Source organism: Hypomesus transpacificus, chromosome 25, assembly GCF_021917145.1.
Source record: "Hypomesus transpacificus isolate Combined female chromosome 25, fHypTra1, whole genome shotgun sequence".
Taxonomy (NCBI): Eukaryota; Metazoa; Chordata; class Actinopteri; order Osmeriformes; family Osmeridae; genus Hypomesus; species Hypomesus transpacificus.
This window is the reverse complement of record NC_061084.1, coordinates 5,502,744-5,527,669: the sequence shown is the minus strand read 5'-3', so window position 1 is coordinate 5,527,669 and position 24,926 is coordinate 5,502,744. Positions and strand designations below refer to the sequence as shown.

Sequence of the window (24,926 nt, the reverse complement as noted above, 5' to 3'; positions counted from 1 at the left end):
TAAGAAGCTGTTAAATGTGTTTTTGACTGCTTCACTCTGCTTTACTCTACCTCTTTGCTTGTTGTTTCTGGTTGCTAAAAGTTGCATGTTGCACATTTCTACTGAGTGCCTACCCAATGTAAACAATTGTGTGTTTTGCATAGTTTAGGCTAATTAAATGTATGCGTTTTCCCAGTCTGTGAGTGCAGTATGTTCTGTGTAGGTGTACATTCTGTATGGATCTCACTGTGTGTGCCATCTTAAAACCAATGCAACCGTGCTGGGGGATATTCCAGAAAGCAGGTTATGTGACCTACCGGGGTAAGTTAACTCCTCAGCTGACACCCAGCATTGTAGCAACGTTGCCAGTAGGTTGCTGCAACATTGTGAATCAGCTGGTGGGTTAACTTACCCGGTTATGTTGCATTATCTGCTTTCTGGTCGTGCTGTTGCTCTGGAGAATGGCAATGGTCGTCTCCCTCCTCTTCTGAGGATGGGTGTGTAGCCTGTGTATGGTGAAACTCACTCAAGTATGTAACAGGCCACCCGCGTCAGTGAAGTGCTAGCTTTTTGTTGGCGTAGTTGGTAGTGGTGGCGCTTTGGAAGTCAGAGGTGGTGAGTTCTACACCCGTCCTCTGACGGAACTTGTAATACCACGCCTGTTACAGGTGGACTCCAAGGCAGGTTTGGAATGTAGGCCAAAAAAAGGAAGGAAAATGATGGTGACAGAGGGGTGAATGGGAAGTGAAAAGAAGAAAAAGAAAGGTCTTAATATGGCTTACATCTATGCAGGAACTCCCCATTAGTCAAGGGATATGTGCAACTATCCCTTGTTGGTGTTTAGTGAAATTAGAGAGGACATGCCGTGACATGTTTGTGGGAGTCAATGGGCTGTTCAGGTCAAGAAGAGCTACATTGGTGCTGAATGGAAGAAAAGATGGTTTCAGTGTAATCTAAAGATGTTGAAAGCATAGTTTATGTTTAACCAAGCCTTTGTCACATACATTTTACTTACACTTGTCACATCAGATTTCATGGTTGTACTTGTACTGAGGGTTTGGTTATTTTATTTCAAAAAGTAATAACTTTGATGTTTCTTTTGTTCTTTTTCCAGACTTTGTTTGTTTTATTTGACCAATGCTACTGTTTTATCAGTGTATGAAAAAGTTATACATTCTCTGCTTGCATTTTAGCGTGACCACTAACAAGGACAACAAAAGGATGTTGTCAGACTTGAAATATTTGCTTTCTCACCACTCCTTTTTGTGATATGTCGGCATTTGGATATAAGGTGATTGTTCATTACCTGCTTTGCCGTGCTAAAATTACATGTAAATGTTTGTTTATTCATACTATTAATGTTAAACATAAAGTGCCATTTAAAGATGTGTATTGTTTTGTCGGTGGGCATAGCAGAGCCTCAGTGACGGCTTGGGAAAGAAAGCTGTTTTCAGAACCCCCTTCCTTCCCAGACATCTGTTTCCAATTGGAAAATGTGTTTCATGATTTAGGAGGGGTTGTCCACTCTCTCCACCACCTCCAAAACGATCCAACCAGAGAATGTCTAATCGGGGAGAACTGCCACTCGGGAAACTTCCGGGTTCTGAACTGGTTGTAGTTCCACTCTAGTTCCATATGAGGGCGCTAACGGTCCTGTGCAGAATGAATGGAGGTCTATGGAGCCATACCCCTCAAAATCCACTTTTCTCAGGATACATTTTTTTTGTCTAGTAATGTTAAATTCGAAAGGGGAGGCTAAAAATATACACACCGCTGGGAGTTATATATGTTAAAAGTCACTTTTTTGTCTTAAAAAGCCTTTTAAAATGTCAATGACGTCATACACATCTTACGACCAGAGATACTGCATTACGGCAAGCTCTAGTCACTTCCTTTATTCTCTCGACGCATTGACAACACATCTGACAGGTTAGGCTCTCCCTGTCCGTATGCTAGAAACAGTTTAGGCTTGCTAATGTTGTTGCTAATGTTGCTAATGCTCTGACATTCTGGTTCCGCTCAGGATGCCATCAAGCTGGATCTCTGATGGATCTCTGTAGTCAGTCCTTCACTAACCAATCAGCATTCATTAGCAGAATGCTAGCGTGTTGTGGGCAACAGCGACTCATCCTGTAAGAAATTAAAAGGACATAAATACTCCTTCATTCAGCTTTCGACCTATAATCCATGTTGAACATGCACTACAATCAAATCTGAGATTTCTCAACGACAATCAAACGAAAGAGACAAATGTAGCCATTTGGTTCCATTAGACTTCCATTAATATTGCACTTGACCGCGATCACCCCCAGCGGAACTCTTTATCTCAAGTTCAAGTTTTTTATTTGTCAGGTACACAGAACAACACAAGGTTAGACTGGGCACTGAAATTCTTAAGTCCAGACAACGCAAGGACCAGGCATAACAACATGTATCGCACGAAAAATAATTTACATCTGCATTAGATTTCGGTACATATTTGCTCAATAGGGAGTGGAGAAATTCTCGGATACAACTTAATATTTACATTGACTAAGGGGAGAGCGCGAACGCAGTCCCCCACTACCAGAAATTATGCAGTCGAGATTTCCACATTTGGGAAATTCGCAAGCTTCAGACAGCCGAAGTGCAATGGCTGAGCCTCAACTTGGGTAAACCACCTCTATGATCATGGTGTCACCCCTGCCAGGTAAGTATGATATTATGTGGTGCAATGTGGGGTAGTGATTTCCAGTCGTACCCTATACAATGACGGTGATCACATTTACTTCTTTATTCTTTTACCAGCGCAGGTGAAAGGCACCAAAAAACCATTCTTTGAAACACGAATAACCATAAGAAATAGCTTTTGGCTGCGTTTTAAACATCCATTAAATCTACTTTTGTCTTGACCTACAATGCATTGCAGTATGTTACCCAAACAACAGCGGCTGACTTCATGCAGCTGGATGACTTGAAGCAGTGAACGCCATTGGCTGCTTCAAGTCAGCTGGCTGCAGACGGCTGTCCGCGCCGTTGGCGCTTCACGAAGTCGAATACACCTAATACGAAACTGGGGTTCGTTCTTCGTACGTCGCTTATTACATCATAAAGAACAGGGGTGTTCGAAGACCCTAATTAGCCAGATCATGATTAGCAAGATGATTTAATCTTGGATGTGCCATTTGATCTCGGATGTAATAAGCAAAGAACGGACCCTAGGTTTGAGCTTTGATACTTTGAGTGTGTTGAGGAAAAAGCCTGTCTAATCTTTTCTTAACTAGAACAAGCATATACGATTCTATGGTTTGGCAGTGACCCAAACAAGGGTGGAGCAAAGCTGGTTCCAGAGTTCACCACTTTCCTCTCCTCGAGGGAAGATGGTGTTCTCTGGAGGAGGAAAACTACAATTATACAATAGTTTTGAACTAGTACTAGATTTGTACTTTTTATAGGGTTAATTATTCAATCAAACATATTCTTGTATGATACAAATTTAGCAGGATGTAATCGGGGATAATATGGCACTTTGGGAGGGGAGGTACTAGATGAACCCACAGTGAACACACCTCGACATGCCCCTCTGGTGGGTATTTTAAGATACATTAAATGGTCCTTGAAATTCTAAAATACATTTCCTGTCAGACATGGACATGACGGTAGGTAAGGGCATGGTAAGGGCATATGGGCACCTGGTTTCTCATTGTAACTTAGCTGTTCCTTATTTTGTAGCATGATTGGCTATAGCAGTGAATAGTTACAGTGCAAACACTAGAAATAGTATAAGTTGTTCTTTGTACTTGTAAAGGAGATTCATCACAGCACTGGGCAGGAGTCACACTGCACTACTGTTCTACAAATTCTAGGTGACAAAATATTACAATTAAAATACTTTTAAATGCGTCTTTATTGAATTAGGAGGAAAGAAAACCTCTGCCTCAGGTTTCTTTTTGGCCCATTTGACCTCCAACCTTTTACAGTCCTGTAACCTGCATTGACAGTTTATTCAAACACAATTAAGACAAATAAAATATGTACAAATCTATCAGGATATATGTTTTAGAAAACTGTGGATACACCTGTCTCTTCATTAAATAAAAGTAAACACAAAAGACGGAATCAGGCTTTTATCTTCTTCGTACTCCAGCCTGTTTGTAGTCCTTTCTTCATTCCTCCTCCTCCATTTCTCTTGTTTTCCAGTTCCTTAAACCTCCCTCATTTAGTTTAGTGTCCTTCCACCTGAGTTGGTAGGTGGTGCCTGCCTCTATCTCTCACTCGGTCCCCCATTAACCCTCTCGTCCCTGGTCAGTTTGATGAGGTAACGGCTGGCCAGCTGGAGGTCCCACTGGTATTTGGACAGGATCCTAAAACAGTCCTCTCTGGTACACAGACTCAGAGAGTAGAGCTGCTCCATCTAAGAGGAGATCAGATCATTTGTAACAGATTAGTTTGATAAAATACATGCTGCAATTTTACAGTCCTTCGGGGATAACAGGGTCTTCTGCGTAACTAGAGAAAAATGTGTTAGTATATCTAATAATCAAAGTGTGAGATATAAAGGGAGAAAATACAATCTTAGATTGACCCGACTCAAACACAAAGAAATTGTTACACAATATGATGTAATGAATGTTTGAATTCTATGCCAACCTTAAGCTGTTGTTCAGCCTTGAGTGGGTTCCATTCATTGCGACGGAGTGCGTTACGGACTTCCTCAATGGTCACACCATGCACCGCCTCCATGACCTGGCCAACCAGAGCAGAGAAACAGAGTTACATCTGTGAAATTGCTTGTTCCATGTTACAGATCAAACAGCGATGATCTTTAACCAACATCTCAAACATACCTGTGAAACGACTGCTTCCCTGGTGTTCTGCAACTGAGGTGGGTACCGATCCCTTTCTTTTTCCCTGTCCCTTTCCCTCTCTCTCTCCTTTTCTCTCTCCTTCTCTTTGTCTGCACCGTCATCAAGTTGCGGTGTTGAGCGTGCCATGTGGGCCATCTTGACCAGGTTGCTGATGCCCATGGTTGGCTGAGGTGGGGGCTGGGGCACCTGTATCTGCTGCTGCTGAGGGTGTGGAGGCCAGGAAGAGCCTGGGGCTGGATTCACCGCCGGCCTCCGGTCTCGGATCACCATTTGGGGCTTGAGGCACTTGAGGTTTGGGGGTGGTGGGCGTGGAGGAGGGGCTATGCTGGCCTCGCTGAACCTGCGGGGGTCCTGCGTGACCACGCTGCGAGCTGTCATGGGAGTGTTGGGGAGGGGTCTACGGGGGTCCACACGCTGCCCTCCTACCGGCTGACCTTTACTCTTAGACTCACCCAGGACAGACTCCAAACTCCGACACATACCTTGGAAGGAAAGGATGCAGGCATTATAGCTTCTAGTAACAAATCAATCCATCCATCAATCCGTGCAGAAGTTCAAACAAAAGTACACAGGTTTAGGCAACTATTAAAACAGTTTCTGGGAAAAAAAGATGCCTAATTGGGATGCCATTTGGTGTGATCTGTATGCAAGTGGTGGTTTACCTGCCATGCTCTGTAAATTTGAGCCTTCCTTGTCTCTCTCTTTGTGGGCTAGAGGAGTTTTCCACCTCCCATTGCTGTAACAAAACCACAAGCACATGTAAACATGCAACATAAACTGAATCTAAATCTGCAAACCAGGGATTTGTAAATAATGATTTCCGTGCTCTGTAGCACATGGCGTCTGTAAAACACCTTACTTTGGTCTCCCGTAGCAAAAGCAGTCCGTTCTGACTGGCACCATGTTTGATAGCTTACTGAGAGATATACTTACTCCTCCAGGCGTTCGGGAGTCCCCCAGCTCCGGTCGGGATGGGAGTCCCCGTGCCCTGTGTGCTGCAGACTGCCCCTCAAGGGGGCAGAGATGTGGGCGGTGGCAGGGCCTGGACCAGGGGCGGTGCTAGTGGTGACTGAGGGTGCAGCCAGACTTGGGGGGAACCAGCCGACGCTGAGGGTCCTCTGGTTCTGGCCCTTCCACTCACACAGCTCCAGGCTGCAGGAGAACAGGAAGACAAAGGGAAGGTCACAGGAAGTGGTTTCACATTATCTTCATATTGCAATGGCAGATTAAAAGTAGGAGGAGTATGAGAGAAATTGAAGCAGAAAAAAAACATGAAATGCACAATAGCTGCTATTTACACATGCCATCAGGCTGTTGACCTCCACATTGCCCATGCCCTCTAGAACGCAGCCTTTAACTCCAGTCCTGACAATATCTCAGCTTTTCTTCACCCTTCCTTTTACAAATTACTCTTGATCTGCCGACTAATGTAAAATTTTGGGACATGGAACTACCCACATGAATTTCAGTGTATGCTTAGAACATTATCTGCTGTGTCTCTCAGACATCAGAAGTAAATGCCTCCCATGCTTAATACCAAACCCCCTCCTTGAGAGGGAGGAAAGAATGTGAGGCGCTGGTTCTGGAATGTTCCTAAGAAGTAGAACAGTTCACAGGCTGACCCCCCCCCTCCTCACCCGTGGTCTATGACGGTGACTGGGTCGTTGGCCAGCAAGGGCAGCATCTTGAGTTCGTTGAAGTCCCTCACCGCGCGCACCTCCATGGGTTGAGCCTGGAGAGACAGGAAGAGGGATGGAGGAAGACACAAAAATAGAAAAAGAAGAGAGATTGAGAAAACAGAAGTAGAGCATTTGGATCGACATGCACAACCACACAGAACACCCAGCAACAAGTGGTGTTACTACGGTGACGATTGGCGAGGACTAATGGGTAATGGTGAGTACTAATAAGTACTGGCAAGTACTAATGAGTACTGGTGGGTGTACTGGTGAACCGACCTCTGCCACCAGCGTAACCAGATCTGAGAAGGTGGGCCGGTCGGTGGCGGTGCAGGCCCAGCACTTCCTCATGACGGAGTACAGCTCCTGGGGACAGTCCGGGGGCCGCTCAAGGCGTTCGCCCTCGCGCTCCACCCTCCACAGGATCTGGACACAGCGTGAGGGGAGTTCGAAAGATGGTTTTCGCCTTAAGTCAATGTCGAGTCAATGAATAAATCCTCGTTTTTGCAACGACGGCTTTCTCACACAGTTAAAACCTCCCCACACACCTGTCTGCCTGACATGCCTAGCCAGGGCTCCTCACAGTAGGTGAACATCTCCCACAGAGTGATCCCAAACATCCACACGTCAGACGCATGAGAGAACGAGCCGACACGCAGGCTCTCTGGGGCACACCTGGAGAGGGGATAAAGGGAATATTTCTTAGTCAAGACAGGCTCATAAGCTTTTGTGGTAAGTGGCTACAAGTCTCCAAAGCTAAATAATCCACAACACAACCTTTCTCCACAATACTGCCCTTCCTCTAGTGGTAAAAATATGATTTACTATTTGCATATGTTATCCCAATTAGTAGATTAGGTATGCTTTTTAATACTTAATCTATATTACCTTTTTATTATTCCTATGTTCTTATGTCATATCATCCACTGTTGTCTTCATATTACTATTTTGATTCATGTTGATTCTTGTATAGCAGTCTTCTATTCATGTCACTTTTCAACCAATGCACTGTTCCCATGTTCTATTCATCTGTAGTGACTAACTATGGGCAGGTCAAACAGAGGGTGTCCAGGTCGAGCTGTATTTCACTCCAGCGCCTGGAGCCAGGAAGGGAGCTGACAAGGGTATGTATGTTAAAGTAATGAACCACTAGAAGGTGAGCAATGGCTTTTGGTGCTTGTTTTTCATTCTTTTTCCTTTGTTCTCTGTAAAAATGAGCTCCTACCTCAAGCTGAAAAAGGTGGGGGAAAAAAAAACCTTCACACCTCAGAGAGCCTTTGCAATAGGCCTTACAGCCTCTGTCCTGGACATGATTCATGTCGTAGTATCCTCCAACTTACCCTGATATCTGCTCCCCCTGCACCCAACTCCACCTGCTCCTGCCTCCTCCTCCTGCCTCCCCCCGCTTCCTATCTCCTCACCATGCAAACGGGATCCGTCGGTGTGCCTTCATCACGTAGTGGTCCTTCTCCTGGCTCAGGCCCCTCATCAACCCAAAATCCCCGATCTTCACCATCTCCCGGGACGCTAGCAGGACGTTCCGTGCCGCTAGGTCCCTGTGGATGAACCTGCGCCCCTCCAGGTACTCCATACCGGCTGCGATCTGGGTGGCAAAGAGCCAGAGGCGAACGAGGGGGTACTCGTACTGGCGTGAGCGCAGGGTGTCAAACAGGGAGCCCAGGTTTGCCAGCTCTGTTACCTGGAGATGGTAAAAGGAAAGGCAAAATCAACTCAAGGATGTTTGGATAACGCTGTACCTTTGAAGTAGGGAAACTGGATAGAGATTTCCGAGTCCAGATATAGATCCACTAATCCCCTTTACTATCCCCTAGTTCAAATACTAGATGTTGTAAGTGCTCTGTTTCCCAGTGATCCTGTAATCAACTCAAACTATTTAACTCATAGTCTTCTCAACATAGTAATTGTATGTCAAGATTACCAACAGAAAATAACATTTATGTAACACAGTCTTACATAAGACTGAAGCAGGATGACAGTATAACTCACTTGAGTATTGCTAATTCTGGTTACGGTATTAATTAAATTCAGAATCCAGCTGACCTGAGAGCTATATGCTCCCAGCTGAACGTTTGAGTAGGATTCCTACCATCTTGAGGGGCTGCGTCAGCACCACTCCGTACAGACGGATGATGTTGGAGTGGTCCAGGGACTGCATGGTGGTCACCTCTTGGAGGAAGTCTGTCAGCGTGTCCGTCTGTCTCGACATGCTGCTACGCAGAGACTTCACGGCGACGGGCAACTGTCATGGCCATAGAAGAGACATAACTCAGCAAATAAACCCCGCTTACGAAGATGAATCAAATTCATCAATCAAGATGATTTTCTTTTTTTTGGGGGGGGGGGGGGGGGGGGGGACTGGATTCAAAGCCGAGCCCAGTGACCCACCACTCTCCCGGTGGGAGTGTGCCACTCTGCTCTCTTCACCACCCCGAAGGAGCCAGAGCCCAGCTTCTCTCCCAGGGTGAGGTCACTGTCCTGGATCAGACAGCTCACGGTCCGCCTTGTGTCCTGGTCCTGGCCCTGGCTGGGCGCTCCCGCACTCCATTGGTCGCCAACCTCTGGACCACGCCCACTGAAGACCTGGATATGGGGGGAAAAGGATGAATGTGCTGCACAACCTTTTGATCCCAGAGATATGGCGCTTTTCGAGGTTGAGAAGTGAGTTTTTCTACCTTGGTCATCCATGAGCGTGGTCGCATGTTGAGTTTGTAGCGTTTTAGAGCCTCCCATAGTCTTCTCTGTCCTGCATGCAGAAAATACCCCAATTATACATAACACACAACATACTGCACGAAAGAAAAACAAGTCTTTCATTAATGAACACCTCTCAGAGGCCACACATAATAATTCATATGTTTATACAAACATAAACAGGATTTACACACCCTTTTCTACAGCCACGCTGCACATATGGAGCTGAATACAAGAACATGTACATCATCCTATGATAGAAAACCAAATGTTTCTGCTCAGCATTCGAAGACCTAACCGACCTGGTTTGCTGATGCCTATCTGCTCCAGGTCAGCCTCCTTCACGTAGGAGAAGTGCTCGACCCGTGTGATGTTGAGTCCGTCGCGGACGCGCAGGTAAAACCTCTCCAACTGGACTTCGGCCAGGAGATGGTACAGCCACTGTGTGTCCTTGTCCATCAGCATGACCTGCACCGGCAGCGCAGTTCAGCCTGGGGCCAAAGGGCAAAGGTTAGGAGAGGAGGAAGGGGGGGAGGGGAAATACACGGCCCTTGACCGATGAGACTGGAGAAGCACAGAGGATGTCTCATTTCGTGTGACATTCCCGGAATAGAGTTGGACAATGTTGTTGCTGTCTCTTCTATCATGAATGTTTTGAGCGAGTTCTATTCCCGACAAGGCAGCAAAGATCCTCTGTTGAACTCAAATTAAGACGGTGCCATTTTAACTCAGCATATTTAGAAAGATACTATATAATACACACACACACAATATCATTCCAAATTCACTCAAGTTGTTTATTGGAAGCAGATCAGAGAAATCCCAGAGAGCTGTAACCAAAGGAGATGGTGTTTCTATGCAATGAAACGCTTCCCTGTTTTACTGTAACTATGCTGACACTATCACAAGAATAAACCTTGCAAACTGATCTCCTATCTGTCTAGAACCATCAAACCTCTGTTTTGTGTCCTTTAAAAACATGGAAGCCTCGCTGTGGGGAGAAATTGACGCCTGCCAGAAAAGTACAATGTCAGCTGAGTTGTGGCTAATGTGATATCCCCCCCTAGACAACATGGACGCCATCCTAACTTCCATGGCAGCAGGAACAGAGAGGTTGTAGTCCCAACAACAGAGCTCACAATGAGGAACAGGAGGGACTAGGAGATCGAGGACACGAGAGAGAGAGAGAGAGAGAGAGAGAGAGAGAGAGAGAGAGAGAGAGAGAGAGAGAGAGAGAGAATAGCTCAATCAACAGAAGTTAAGGGTGACTTGGCCACGCATGGGTGAATCAGTCAACAGCGACAATAATCTTTCAACAACATCACCAACCCAGATAGGAAATGGTTGGTGGTCGACTAACTCGTCCAACCTGTTCTTCTCAGCAATTACGTAAACACAAAGGATAGAAACCAAGAGATGCTCAAACCCAACATTAAAGACGTGTTTTGTAAGGAAATACTGGCACAATGTTATGGCTCTGAATAAGCTAAAGCATGGACCCTGAACGGTCTCATTTATGCTCAGAGTGCGAATTATACAATGACGATCGGGGGGGGGTCAACTTCTCCAGGGTGTGCATCGACCCCCCCGACCTGTTGTTTTGACCCCTTTTGGGGGAGGTCCAAGTCTTAATTAAGGGGGTCAGACCCCCCCAAACCCCCCTGTAATTTGCACCCTGCTTACGCTCTCTAATGCGCAGTATATGTGACACTGACATTTGAGCTTTTATCAGTGTTCCAGGTTGTGTTTCCTTTTCTGCACATAATTGATCTCCTGTCACTGTGAAATGTCAGCTATTATACCTCTGTCTGTGTACGCCTGCTTCAGGCAACAGCAGTCATAAAACAGCCAGTCAGTGTTATCAGCTGGAGTAGTTGGTAGGGCATGAGTCAGGAGAAGCCTGTCAGATTCATGTGTCGTTTGTTGTCCTGGAAAACTCCGAGCCTGACAATGTCATTCGAGACTGACGTTTTCTCAATCTCTCCTTGACAGCCCCACCCACAATGATTTTAAGACAGACATATGCAAGATGGGGCTAGTCCAGACAGAAACTTCATCAAACGGAATTACCCAAGACTACTTCTGCGTCCACACCCAAACACATTTGAAAACATACTGGGTGGGACAGTTGTGCCGTGTCGGCATGTGAGCCAGTAAACATTGGAGGGGTCTGTTTCATGCCATTGAGTTGAGGTCAGTTGTCCCTATGTACACACGGTGGAAATCTTTAACCACCTACTGGATAATCGTTTTTCAAGGCCTGGCCTATTAAACTATTATTTATTTCACATTGGCAGTCCATTTGAACATTTCTAGGTTTCAAACTATGCTGGAGGGTGAGTGCACAAGATCAAAGGAGATCAACTTATAGAGTAACCCAAGAAGTTGAAAAAACGTTGGAAACATGATCCTTGATAAGAAACACCCATACAAAAAGCCTGGCACACAAAGCATAAAAATCTACTTGTATAACTTCTCTTGACAGTCTGCTGCTTATCCACATTAGAAAATAAGCATGTCTTTAACAATGTCTGACCAATGCTGTGTTGAGAAATGTAGTCTATAATTAATTTAATAATGATATACCTCACTGAGGTTGCCATGACCACTTAATCAATTGCAAAACTAACCTTAAACGACACTGCACAGGTTCTAATACACCCACAACGCAAATGACTGGCATTGCACTCAATGAGACAACTTTCACTTTTGTCAGGACACATGTAGGCCTGATTCCTTATGAGATCCAATTAGTACTTTCAATAAGAAATTATAACACTGAACAATAATCTGGCCTCAATAAATTAATATAAATTTAAAGTGATCAAAGCCATCATGTCCAAATTAGGCCAGTGAAATGAAACAGTCATTATTTTGTAGATAGGGAATTGACTTGCTGATAGGCTAGTATAAATCTATCCACCAAAGTTTCATTTATTAAGACAGGTAAGTGTAAATACATACCGCCAACAATAGGTTAATGACTCCACGAAAAGCAAGGAATAATCTCGCTTATGATCCCAGTTATTTCGTATTTACATAGAACACACATTCCCTTCTAGCCATTGCTGTCTCATAACCTCCGTAGACTCGACGACTCATCCACGGCTTAAAAATAGTTAAAATTATGTTTAAAAATATATTTGATAAAATATTAACGCGATTCTATCAGTTCTTTTTTATGCATACAGTGTCTCGTGGTGTCTACAAAACGTTTTTAGATACATTTGTTAGTCACGGAAATCTTTTCGAGCTACCTGTTGCCTTGCTAGACTCCTAGACTCCACCCCTGTCAGTCTTCCACCTGTGCGCACATGACTGATCACTGGAGACTGGAGAGTATTGTAGCAGTCAAACTCACGGAAGTAGTCTGTTTGAGACTTTTATTCTTTATTGCACTTGATATTAAACAAGTGGTTTGTTGTAACAGTGACAAATGACAAACTGTAGAATTAGTTATCTTAAACAACAACTTCATCGTTCATAGTTAATAGCAATTACTAGCCATAAAATTGCTTTTCACAATGGACAAAATGATACTGTCACAGTTACATTTAGTTTAATTTTGCATTTGCTTTTTGGTTAGATAGGAACTCAGCATCCTTTTACAATTAAAAAAGAATATGTTGGAGCAAAAATTTTAGCATGAATTCACAATTCTATCTAAGGACTTCACTGAGAAAAGAAGCGATGTTCCTGCACTACTAAATGAACTTATTTGGTTGTGTTTGGATACCGAAACTTGCTAGTAGCCAAAGAAAACTCTCGACACGCTCTCTTTCTATGTACCAGTCAAGCCGGTCTGGCAAGATTTCTACTTCTCACTTGGCCGCCAATTTGAATGTAAATTTAACCCTATATTAGAGGCATGCCTCCTCTCCCCTGTACCTTGTACTTCTTGGTACAGTATGACACATTCGTTCAACCTCTGCTCACTTGACTACACCTAAAATAGACTGTAAAGGTCCTATTCACAGGAGTGGCTGTTCATTTTACATTTCAAAGAAAGTGTTTATTTTGTGTTACCTGAAATAATGGCATGCAAATGCCTGATTCTATGGATTCAGAGTTTAACCAATACACCACTGTGTGTGTGTGTGTGTTGATAGTGGGGGGCAGGAGGCACGTAATGTTGTATTACATCATATTACATTTCACAGAATAAATTGAATTGCTGAACCTGTCAACTTCAGACTGTGATGCTGAAAGTTTTCAGAGATGATCTAGAAAACTTAAAACAGTCTTGTGCAAGAAAAATTCACCAAGGCGTCAGCGTGGGAATCTCTCCCAGAGTATGTGGTTGGCTTGGAGGTGAGCAGAGGAGCTTCAAACATGACAAGCACCTCTCACTCACATGCAGTATTGATTACAGTCGGTTACAGTCGATACAAACATTATCAGCGTCCCTGTAGACGTGTTTAGGGGGTGGCCCATGGTGACCCCTCGAAATGTGATTGTCACTCCAGTGGCTCCTCTAGAAATGTGTGCAGTTTCGGATAGATGTTTAGCACGTTGGGAAAAGACTTGTCAAGAAAACAGGGGAGCTTCCACCATTTAATCTGGGGGGGCGGGGGGGGGGGGGGTATTATGGGGGCAAGCTGGGGCAAACATTAACCCCTAACCATATCGTTTTCTTCATTGCATCAACAGGCAAAATACCATGTTTATAATAATTCTGACTCTACATTTAGGGGGGGGGGGGGGGGGGTACAAGGGGGTCCAAGCTTCCCCGAACCGCCTCTGCAGGAAAATGTTTTTAATATAGTGAGGGTGTGAACAAGGCACAGAGCCACAAAGCTGCTTCATGTTTTAAATTCAAGAAAAGATGCCATTGCATTCAAGCTCTTTGTTCCATGTGTTCCATGAATACTCTATGTATTTTCTCCTTCAGTTTAATGTATGTAAAAGTGAATGTGGCCCGTGTAGTCTACATTGTGTACGTGTGTCAGTCTCTCACTGTGTGTATGTATGTCTTCAATGCATATTAATACATACATATATATTTTTTAACATTTATTAAAAAACTTTCAGTAGTGGAAGTAGGCCAAGTTTTGAGAGTAGTGGTGTTAGAAATAACAGTAGCGCCCTCTCCTGTCTCTTTCTGTAAACGCAGTTTTGTTCACTGACATGACGCCATTCTCTTGCCCGGTACACATAAAACAAACAATAGTTATGTTTTGTTGTTTTATAGACTTACATAATATATAATGTATTCCTGTATTGTAAAATATTCAAGCTAAGTATTCATTAAATTATCAAACTTTTGAAAGCCTACTTGACTTTTATTTTGAAACGTTTGGCTGTTTTAATGTATCCGGAAGTTAAATGTTTCGGTAAACACACGTTGGCTTCGTAATGGTACTCTCAGCCGTGGTCTTATATCTTAACAATGCCAACATTATTTGAATTAAAGTTCCCGGATCAGTGCAAGACTCTTCCAGAAGGATTTTGGTCTGCTGTGGAGGTGTGGATAAAGAAACCTCATGTTGTGAACAAACGCTTATGCGGAGTGAAAGAGACAGAGAGGAAGGATGTGGACTTAACAGAACTTGCACCCATTCTACAAGGCCAAGAGAAAGATACCACAGAATCCAATGATGTGTTTACTTTCTTGAGAACCAGTGATAGTGAATTTGAAAGTGGAAAAGAAGGACAATGGTCTTATAGTGTTAGAACAATAATCCCCAAAGTAAATTGTTATGGGACAACAGCACATAAAGAAATTATACTCAGAGGTAAGGACTTGACAATGATAGCCAGACTAACGAATCATGTGCAAGCCTTTTAAATCATGTTTTTGGATAGTGTTGTTTCATACATTTGTATATTATTACATTACAGTTGTGTAAGCTTATTATGATACTGTTTCCAGACTTTGACACTCAAAGAGTGACCTTCATACCAACTGAAGAGGACACAGAGGGACAGGTATCTCATAGAAAAAGCAACATATATCAGCTTCAGCTCCTTGCTCCAAGCTCTAATGAATGGTGAGTCACATAACGATGCTAAAGTCCGTTATTATTAATCTATGATCATATGAAAAATTATATTCTAACATTTGCTAGCTCTGGGATGACCCGAGGGATGAGGATCTTTTTGGAGGACACAAGGAATGTGAAAAGTTTATCCAACGTGAGACAATCCCCACCCCTTTCCTCTCCCAGGGTTGTGAGACTACATATCCTTAGGCCAGAAGAATGGTTCTCGGATGGGGTGGCCTACCCAAAGCTACCCTGGCTCTCCACAGAGCTCCTGCCCAGACTGGTGCGTTGGGCCACAGAGAGCAGGACCAGTGAGTTCAAGAGCACCCTGTCTCTCCTGCCTGTAGAGAAGTACAGCTATGTGTACCAACAACTAAAGGACAAATACAGGGATATGGTCAAGGTAAAACATATATGTATATCAGAAATTGTGTTAAATCGTTGTAAGATATTAGCAAATGTGCTGTACGGTCTGACATGGAAACATGGTGTGAGTCTCAAACGCCGCCAGTCCTATTCTGAGAGTTGTTGACTAAGAAGCCATTTCTGTACCTGTTCCCTCAGGTCTGGCCTGAGGTGACCAACCCAGAGAAATTTGTCTATGAAGACGTTGCCATCGCTACCTATCTTCTGGTAGGTTGAGCTTAGTTCTGGCAGCACATCTCTAAGTGGATGCTTTCATATTTCATATTTATGTGAATGCCAGTGGGAGTATATCAAAAGTATCACGAGGACAATAGCTTTCTTCACTGTTCTTTAGGTCCTCTGGGGCGAGGAGCGATCTGAAAAGGGCCTCACTGACAAACAGTCGTTTGTGGATCTTGGCTGTGGAAATGGCCTTTTGGTGCACATACTGACCAACGAAGGAGTATGTATAGTAGTCAGCCCACAAGCCTTCCCTTGCATGCTCATGTAATAAATATATATATATATATATATACTGTATACAGCACCTGAATGTCAACACCGAAAAACTTTTCATGTGGAAAATTGACCTCTGTTGCTAAAGACTTAATTTTTAAATGTTCATTGGAACACTTAATCAATGACTCGGTGGTCGTCTGACGCAGGTGAGAGGATTTAATCCCTGGAAACATATATTTAATCAGCAATCTCATACAGGCCTATCATCCAATCATGGTCCTGGGAGGATGTAATTGAAATTACACACAGTGGCTGTGTGGGAAGAGAAGGGCTGTAACCAGACTCTGTCGGCTTGATGAAGAGATTATGAACTGACCGTCATGGTTGCTTGTATTGCAGCATCCTGGAAAGGGCATCGATGTGCGGAGAAGGAAGATCTGGGACATGTACGGACCCCAAACACTTCTAGAGGTGAGATAGTTCAGTACATTTTCCTGATGGATACATATAGTATAGACACTTCATGGCATCGAATTGTGCAGTACGCAACTGTGATGCCGTGATTTGACGTCAAGTGTAGTGACTGACCTAGTAGTATAGCTTAGAAGAAACTTGAACATCAACAGAACATTCCCAACCATGAGCACAAACACACACACAAATATAGGGAACCCCTTTTTACGTATGCCCACTCTTTACTTTTCCCTGCCTCTTGTCGGCTTCAATCTTTCATTTGACAACACTCCGCTGCGTATTCTCCACCATCCATTATTCACTGTGTTAAGGCCAGGGAGGAGGACATGGCTGGCTGATTCATCCCACAGGGGCACGCTGTACTCTTAACAAGGGGATGGAGTTCTGTCTAAATCTGCTCACTCATTCTTTTTGCCCTGGTTGTAATAAAACAAAAAAACTCGTGTTTACCGCTTTATCAAGGAAGCAAGTAAGATTAGCTAGTGTTCGAAGGGGGTTGTTACCGTATCTTAGTTTCACTGTTGTAGCTTACGTGAATGCTCTGCAACAACACTATCCAAACGTGTGCAATTTGGGATATCGCTTCGAGCAATCTTCCAAATTTGGAATCCCAATCCCAGTGTTGAACTTCAACACTTTCAAACACCCAGACACAAAATGAACGTACATCATAACAAAACACTTGCTACATTCAAAGTTAGAACACCCCTCTGTCCCCCCCTCCCTCCCATACAGGCAGGTTGTCACAAGCACTTTTTAATGAACGATTCAAAATGTAATTACAGCCAGTGTGCCTCTGATCTGGAGAAGCTCTCACGGTTTCAGGGGGTTGTTTCTATTTCAGGAAACCGCAATCACCCCCGGCGATAGCTTCTTGTTCCCGTCCACAGATTGGCTGATTGGGAACCACTCAGACGAGCTCACGCCGTGGATCCCTGTGATGGCGGCGAGGTGAGTCATCGACATATTCACTTTAGACAAGAAGCCTGAGTGCCAGCTGATGTCTTGCGAGTTTGAATTAAAAAACAAGGTGGTGGTGATGATGACGTGTGTGACGTGTAATTAGCAGTGCCGGCCACCTGAGGGTAATGTTGAGCTTGGGCTCTTGAATCTTCAGTGCATTTACTACGTTGATTCGTTTAGCAGACGTGCAGAGTAGGGTAGTGTCAAGTAAGTGTAGCAAATAACCAAGGACTAGAAGTGCCCAGTTCTAACTGGATTGTGGTGGTTAATGCCAAGGAACAGTTTGCTCATGTTCTTATTTCCTCTTTCAGGAGGAATCGCTGCTCCCTCGACAGTTAGAACTGAGTTTACTCAGACTCATGTGATGGAACCTTTGGAGTTCATGTCTTTGCACTTAGCTTGTGCATGTATTAAAGGGGACTGGATATGTAGAGGAATATGGTACAGTTGGTATCTACACCTTGACTCCTTATAGCTCATTCATTGGCAGCATTCTTCCTACACCTATCCAGTAAATTTAGATCTACGCTTTTTAGATCAACACTATTCAGATCAAAGTTCTTTAGATGTATACTATTTAGATGTACACTGTTTAGATCAAAGCAATTTAGATCTAATCTAAATCTACACTATTTGACTCTACTCTACTTAGATGTACACTACGACCCAATGGGAAGGGCTGTGATTCATAGACATCATGGCTTGGATGTGTTATTGAACCCAAAAATGACTAAACCCACCTCAAACAAAGTTGATAAACCAAACATGTCAATCATCGAGTGTTTTATGTTCAACCCCAGGTCGTCTTACTCCTGTCGATACTTTGTCCTGCCTTGCTGCTTCTTCGACTTTTACGGGAAGTACCAGAGGAGACAGTGTAAGAAGTCTCAGTACAAAGAGTACATTGACTTCATTACAGAGGTCAGCACAGCCTGTGGGTTTATCACCCAGGAAGACTGCCTAAGAATCCCCTCCACCAAGCGGGTAGGCTGGCAGCAACACTGAAACCTAGACATTGGCATCCTCCTTTCATGCCATGTCATGCTTAATGATGTTCACAACAATTTATTTGAACCTTTTTAACATTTACCCAAGGCGGTTTTAAGGTACACATGAAAAAAGTGGCACACAGAAATAGGATTTTACAAGCAAACTTATGTACATTATGTTTTTGTATTATTTTATTGTTGCCTATACGCTCCTGTGCAATTTTCCCCTAAGAAACAATAAAGTTCTACTCTCCTCTACTTCCATTTTCTTAAGATTAGAATGTCATATGCGTACTCTGTTCCTAGTTCTCCACATTACCAGATCCCTTACTCACATAAAAAAAAGGTTATAATTGTCACTGTTGAATGTTTCTGTGCAGGTTTGTCTGGTGGGAAAGTCGAGGACCTATGAACGCTCAGACGAGCACCAGGCAGAGGAGCACAGGACCCTGTACATACAGAGTCGCCAGGCTCGTTCTGGGACCCTGGGTCAAGGGTCAAATGCAAGAGGTGAAATGGAAAATGGCCATGACGATTCAGAGGCCTGCAGATCCCATGACAATGACTGGGGCTCCGGGTTCCAGCCCCGAGAGAGGGTTGAGACGGTTCGGAACTGTGCCGCCCTTCCCCGGGATTTCATAGATGGTGTGGTCCTACGGGTGGCTAATGCTTTGCTGGGGTTAACCAAGGACGAAGACGGGGGGGTTCCAGTCGCCTGGAACCGAGGAGGTACAAAAAAAAATCGAAATCAGAAAAATTGTGTCCTGTTCAGTTAGACATAAATCTTCTTTTACAGGGTGTTATTATAGAAGTTTTGGATTAAAGACATTCATTCCGATGTCATGGTCCTGAGGGGATCATTGGGGTTTTAAAGGCATGGTAGAGCTTCATGATTCATTCGAGTGAGTATGAAGGGCGGCAAGGGTTTACATGCACCTGCCTAAGATGGAGATAAATGAGTTTGGACATTTACCATCTGTACTTTATCTCTTCCAGCGCACTCTGTGCTCATGGTCGAGTTTGTCATGCCCTGAACCTTCTGTTTTTAGTCTCTCTCTCTCTCTCTCTCTCTCTCTCTCTCTCTCTCTCTCTCTCTCTCTCTCTCTCTCTCTCTCTCTCAGATTCACACTCTCTCTCTCTCTCTCTCTCTCTCTCTCTCTCTCTCTCTCTCTCTCTCTCTCTCTCTCTCTCAGATTCACACTCTCTCTCAGATTCACACTCTCTCTCTCTCTCTCTCTCTCTCTCTCTCTCTCTCTCTCTCTCTCTCTCGCTCTCTCTCTCTCTCTCTCTCTCTCTCTCTCTCTCTCTCTCTCTCTCAGATTCACTCACTTACACACACACGCACACACATTCTCTCCTGCCCTTTTTGCTCCCTCTCTGTCCTTTCCATCTTTTGCTCTCCCCTCTTTGTCTCTCCCTTGCTCTCTCCCGTCCCCCCCGTCCCTCAGCATCAACAGGGAGTCCTCTGGGTAACCCTGCTTTGAACCCTGTCATTGTTTCATCCACTGCCAGCCTCTTCCTGCGTCACACCGCGCAGAGACCACCGAAACACGCACACAGGCCCACACACGTAGACACTACCCCCTATCTCTTTTATCACCACCCTCGGGACCCTCATCACACACATGCTCGCGCGCGCACACACACACACAGAAATACAGACGATGGATGAGATAAGGAGATGAAGTCCACCCTGATTAAAACGGAATTGTGAGGACTGGAATTACAAAGAGGGAGAGGTGGAGAGGGAGAACAACAGGTTGAAGAGAGGGAGGGAGAGAACCCCAGGATAAGAGAGGACAAGATGAATAATGCACTGGGATCCATGATTTATGCATGAGAACGCATTTGTGTTGAGCTATTCCTACTAGTTATCTTATGGTTCCCCTCAGTGAAGACGACGGGTACATTCGGGTGACTCTGTGCCATGTTGTATTGATGGTATTCAGGCTCCGACTGACTTGCGCTCATGCAAGTTTGACAGGATATTTCCTCCCTCACGCTTTTATTACACGGTTATTAAATAATGGAACTTCTCTGTTTAACAAAGAATGGTCTAGGTACCTTAGGTGTCGTGCCATATGTTTTATGTATTTATTTATGCTTATTTGTGGTAAGTCTATAGTCAAATGTTTTTTCCCTGTTCCATACAAACAAGTTGTGTTGGGAACCTTCCAGGCCTCCCACTCTCAAAATCTCCAGAAATAGAATTTACATAGTTTGTCAATGTTGAGTGCTCCTCTATGTGTGTTTTTCCCTACTTGGCATTTCCTGTGGCCACTTTGTCTCCACTCTACCTGATTTTTGTACAAAACACAAGCACAACATAAACACTTCCATCTCCGCAATCAATCATAAGTAAGGCTGTACCCAGGGAGGGCAGCATAATTGTAGGTTAGCGTTGGCCGCTATCACTAGATCGTTCGCAGTCCAAGACAAGGCTGAATTCACGTTGTTGTCAATAGTCCCATTATGCCATTAATCCCCATTAGTGTACCCGTCTCCAAAGGCCAAGTCTGAACCTTGTATTGATATTATATTAGAGCCTGGAGCTCTCTTTACTGGCGTCTGGCCTCTTAGACTGCTGTCTGCACAGTGTTCACACTCTGGCTGGCATGCTGTCTGCGTTGTTGTTCCAGGTGAATGCTGAAATAGGCCCACTAGGCCTGGACCTATTAGCGCTCCGTATTTACTTTTTAAGGCAAATGCAACAGAACGACGTTGCCGCAAAAGACAACCGGGTAGCTAGGGGTTGTTAATGATTGATTGACAGGTTTTGGGCGGTAATTTAGTTGCAGGGTACTGGCATGTGTGAGAATTGGAAGGTAATTATGGTGTTCCTACACACCCTGACCTAAAAAACGAGAAGAAAACAAGGAGAACGGGCAAAAACCTTCGAGGGAATTGCACTCCCATATGCCAGAGAAAATGAGATTGTCATTTAAACTACCCAAAGGTCAACGCAGATTAAATTCTCCACTGGGAGGCAATGAGAGCCAGAAATACCTTTTTTTTCATGGAATGGAACTGAAAGGTTGGCCGCAGTGTGGACTGGACTGAAAATCTATTTCTCAGTTTACAGTATCATAGCGACCTGAGTTTTCCAATGCAAGCGGCTTTAGCTAAACCACTTGGCTTGTTTTAACGTTTAATCCTTTAATAATTTGCTCATCTTCCTGACACACGATGGTATCCAAAATCACAGAACAAGTGAGTAAATGGTGGTTGGTTTGGAACAACAGTCAGTCAGACTTTAAAATGTCCGTCAGTAATGATAGGCTCTTTGATTGTTATGAATGTTGAACCAATTGAGGAAACTTCACAGCTTGGATGATGACATTTCAAGGACTTGACCAAGGTTTCTTTTTGCAACACCTCATTCATCCCATGTCTTTCTCCCTTTTCCAAAATCACGTGTTCTTTATGTTCTAATCCACCTCTCTCAAGCTCGAACAACGGAAAAGTCTTTGCCTTAAACCAAAAAACACTCAATCTAGCTCGAAGTACCACAAGAAAGATGTGGTGGCAAGAGCAGAATAGCAAGACTCGATCCCTCTCCTTTCTTCCCCCTCGTCTCCCATTTTGTTTTCATCTGAAGTCCACCTGTTCTCTCCCTCCCTCCCTCCTCCGGGGGTCTTTCTTTTGTCTCCCCGTCAGGGAGCCTGTCGGTGCGAGGCGTGGCGGAAATGCTGGAGCAGGAGACTCTGCAGGTGTTGAAGAAGGAGTGCGGGGGTCTTCAGACGCTGCTCAGGAACAACCACCAGGTCTTCAGAGGTAACCAGCCCCCCCCCCCGCAGTCAGACAACTAGGACGTGCAGTACACTGTCTTGTTATACACAAGAAATGTATTCCCCCGAGGGCAAATACAGTTAAAGGGTAATTGTTAAGAGTCTGGGATTTTGCAGTAATGTCGGACCTCTGTGTAGCGCAGTAATTGGCCCCAACAGTAATTAGCTTTTTCTGCTGGTGCTATCTTAAGTGGAAGGAGGAATGGTCCATATCAGGGACTGGAGGACCCAGACCTACAGACCCAGGGGCCATGGCACCCCAGCTGATGCCAAGAGGAAGCCTATGCCCCCTGGCGCCCTGAAGACGAGGGCTTGCTGGTTCCATAAACACCACCCTCAAGGATGCCCCCGGCTGGCAGAGGAGTGCGCCTTCGCACATGGCCTAGATGACCTCCGAGCTTCCACAAGACCACTGAAGAAATTGAAGACCTTTGCTTGTTGATTGGACAAGATCCTATGGCTGTGTGTGTTTGATGAGGATTTCGTTTTTCAGCTGTATACATTAATGGTACTGTACAGTATGGCAATTATTTCATCTAGTGATGGTTTTCTGACTACTTTAATTAAGAGAAATAATCAATTGTGAAGGACTAAGACGGCAGTCAACTACTCCCAAGTGTTTTTATTTCATCATTTGTTTATTCAATTCTTTGGACTGTTGCAGAAAACGTGCGATTCACTGGGGCGTTTTTGTTGCATAGTAAATCCACGGACAATCCTCACTTTTCGGTCCTGCTGATTTTGTACAGATCGGAGCCAAATAAAAATCCCAAATAAGATAAGAGGTTCTCTTGATGCTATTTTTGCCACGCTGAATAGACCCCACAATACTGGCACAGACTCGGGGCCGCTTTGAGGTCCAAATCAAACCAACGGAAGGACAGAGAGACTTAGCAGGGTAAATGTTAGTGTTATGAATTATTCGGTGGGTAGGTTGAGGGTTTGGGGCGGGCTGGGGGGTGTGCCCGGTGTGGTGCTCCCTGTGTTCCCTTCTCTGCTCTTCTTCCCCCGCTGGACCTGGCCCAATGGCTCAAATGTCACTCGCAGATGGTTGGGGATTTCCGGGGACCACCCTGGGGTCACGAGGGGAGAGGCCTACAGGGGGTCTCGGGGGGTGGGGGGTGGTGGGGTCACTGAGTCCAAAATAATACAAATAACAAATACAGCCGTGACACTTATTTGTGTTACCACAGAATGTCTTTGTAACAATGGTGACACATAGTGACAACACGTAACCAGGGAACAGGTTGACCTTGAGCTGGCAGTGCCTTCGAGTGTGCCGGGCACGTCAACGTTTCGGATCGATGTCATCTGTAAAACTCAATCCTCTCTCCGTACAAGAGACATCGTTATTGACTTCAGGCAGCACATGCTTTGGTCTTTCCCTTTTCCCTGGGCTGGACCTTAAGGTTGAAAATCCATATGCAGGTTCAAAGGTACATTCTAAGGTTAATTTCAAATTAACCAACTGTATTCCCTTGTGGCCAGAGTGACATTGACTTAAGGATGCAGAAAAATAAAAACAACAAACAGCCTATTGACGGTCTGGCCTACAGTATATTTGTCCAGGAGTCTGAGCCAGCCCACCTGGTGCACATGCACATCTACCTGCTACACCAAAACACCCACACACACCCCTTACCTTTCCATTGTTGCTTCCTCTATGACCCTTTGACCTCATTTTCCTCCACCACCCACGCCGTTCGCCCCCACACCAAATAAGAAACCATGATGAATCAGTTAACACCCGCCTCACACCAATACTTCACAAGCCCCTTGACCAGAAGGGAGGAGAATTGATTTCCACCCCTCACTTGGCTGACGGAGTCAATGCCCCGATGGTATGTACAAAAACAAGCCCAGTTAAAAAAATGCATCACCACGCCAACCACAACAGCAGTGAATTAAGTGGCGTGTGTACTGTCCAAAATCATCGGGTGGCCCATGAATGTATTTCGTGTGTGACTGTGTTTGATGTGTCTGGCCACCAAGACTTGAGGAAACCAACACCCGGTCTCTCTAGCCAAGTTAAAAGGGATATTAAAGAGAGAGTGACAATACCAACAACAACTGACCCAGCCCTGTATCTAGGTCAGCCAGAAGTGGCTGATCTCTCCAGGAACAAAGTTCGCTTGTTTCTCATGTGTTACTTAGTGTGTCGCCATGGGGTTTGTGCAATGTTTTCCCTTGTGGACGTTTTCGAAATGCCCCTCTTTCAGTTCAGCATGAACAGCTGTTTCTCTAGTGCTCGTTATATAGAGGAGATTGCTGTTACGACCACATTTCAACATGTGTATCTTTGGAGGTTTCCCCCTGCAGAATTAGGGAAGCTGCGAAAAACATTTTGAACATTCTTTAAAATGTGCTACAGTGTCATTACGAAACTGATCTGCCCAGCAACACGTCAGTGCAGATGAGAGTACAGCATACAGGGAACTGACTGAAAATCTCATGTCAACAAATGAACTCAAACACTCTTCTCAACACTCATGTCCCGTGCGTCACACGGACGCACTGGACATGAGTGTGAGCCTTCAACGAGGAAGGTGCAGCTTACATGTGGAGAATGGTGTCCTAATCTGCTCCATCTGGAGATGTATGTTCTCAGCTCTCTGCTAGCTGGGATGATCAATCTGGTGGTTGGAAT

The 24,926-nt window shown here is 44.5% G+C and overlaps 2 protein-coding genes and 1 non-coding gene across 4 annotated transcripts; 1 reads left to right on the top strand and 2 right to left on the bottom strand.

Moving 5' to 3' along the window:
* Positions 1–2,513: 2,513 nt before the first annotated feature.
* Positions 2,514–2,676, bottom strand: LOC124487213. The gene has a single exon (XR_006958339.1). It is a non-coding gene; the product is annotated as a U1 spliceosomal RNA (small nuclear RNA).
* Positions 2,677–3,847: 1,171 nt separating this feature from the next.
* tnk1 (tyrosine kinase, non-receptor, 1) lies at positions 3,848–12,555 on the bottom strand. 2 transcript variants are annotated; one of them, XM_047049108.1, is made up of 14 exons: positions 12,475–12,555; positions 9,520–9,708; positions 9,199–9,269; positions 8,912–9,106; positions 8,613–8,765; positions 7,927–8,204; positions 7,054–7,180; positions 6,785–6,931; positions 6,464–6,558; positions 5,760–5,978; positions 5,489–5,562; positions 4,806–5,308; positions 4,609–4,704; positions 3,848–4,372 (listed from the first exon to the last, which is right to left on the bottom strand). In XM_047049108.1, the coding sequence occupies exons 2-14, from the start codon at positions 9,680–9,682 to the stop codon at positions 4,223–4,225; spliced, it is 2,271 nt and encodes a 756-aa protein (XP_046905064.1). In that variant the 5' UTR covers positions 9,683–9,708; positions 12,475–12,555; the 3' UTR covers positions 3,848–4,222. The 2 variants fall into 2 exon arrangements, with proteins under 2 accessions (XP_046905064.1, XP_046905063.1); XM_047049107.1 differs by having other exon boundaries at positions 12,182–12,528.
* Positions 12,556–14,537: 1,982 nt separating this feature from the next.
* Positions 14,538–23,349, top strand: trmt44 (tRNA methyltransferase 44 homolog). The gene is made up of 11 exons (XM_047049178.1): positions 14,538–14,952; positions 15,090–15,207; positions 15,385–15,604; positions 15,766–15,834; positions 15,962–16,069; positions 16,465–16,536; positions 17,384–17,490; positions 18,303–18,486; positions 18,872–19,220; positions 22,149–22,265; positions 22,471–23,349. Exons 1-11 carry the CDS (start codon positions 14,607–14,609, stop codon positions 22,719–22,721), a joined length of 1,941 nt encoding a protein of 646 aa, XP_046905134.1. The 5' UTR covers positions 14,538–14,606; the 3' UTR covers positions 22,722–23,349.
* The last annotated feature ends 1,577 nt before the right edge of the window (positions 23,350–24,926 follow it).

Bases quoted from the DNA above. Each gene is read 5' to 3' on its own strand.
- trmt44 (XM_047049178.1), top strand. From the start codon at position 14,607: ATGCCAACATTATTTGAATTAAAGTTCCCGGATCAGTGCAAGACTCTT. The intron at 17,491-18,302 runs GTGAGTCATCGA...GTTCAACCCCAG, and splicing joins ATCCCTGTGATGGCGGCGAG to GTCGTCTTACTCCTGTCGAT. The intron at 22,266-22,470 runs GTAACCAGCCCC...TGCTATCTTAAG, and splicing joins CAACCACCAGGTCTTCAGAG to TGGAAGGAGGAATGGTCCAT.
- tnk1 (XM_047049108.1), bottom strand. From the start codon at position 9,682: ATGCTGATGGACAAGGACACACAGTGGCTGTACCATCTCCTGGCCGAA. The intron at 9,270-9,519 runs GTCGGTTAGGTC...TTCTGCATGCAG, and splicing joins GATAGGCATCAGCAAACCAG to GACAGAGAAGACTATGGGAG. The intron at 4,373-4,608 runs GTTGGCATAGAA...ATCTCCTCTTAG, and splicing joins AGGCTGAACAACAGCTTAAG to ATGGAGCAGCTCTACTCTCT.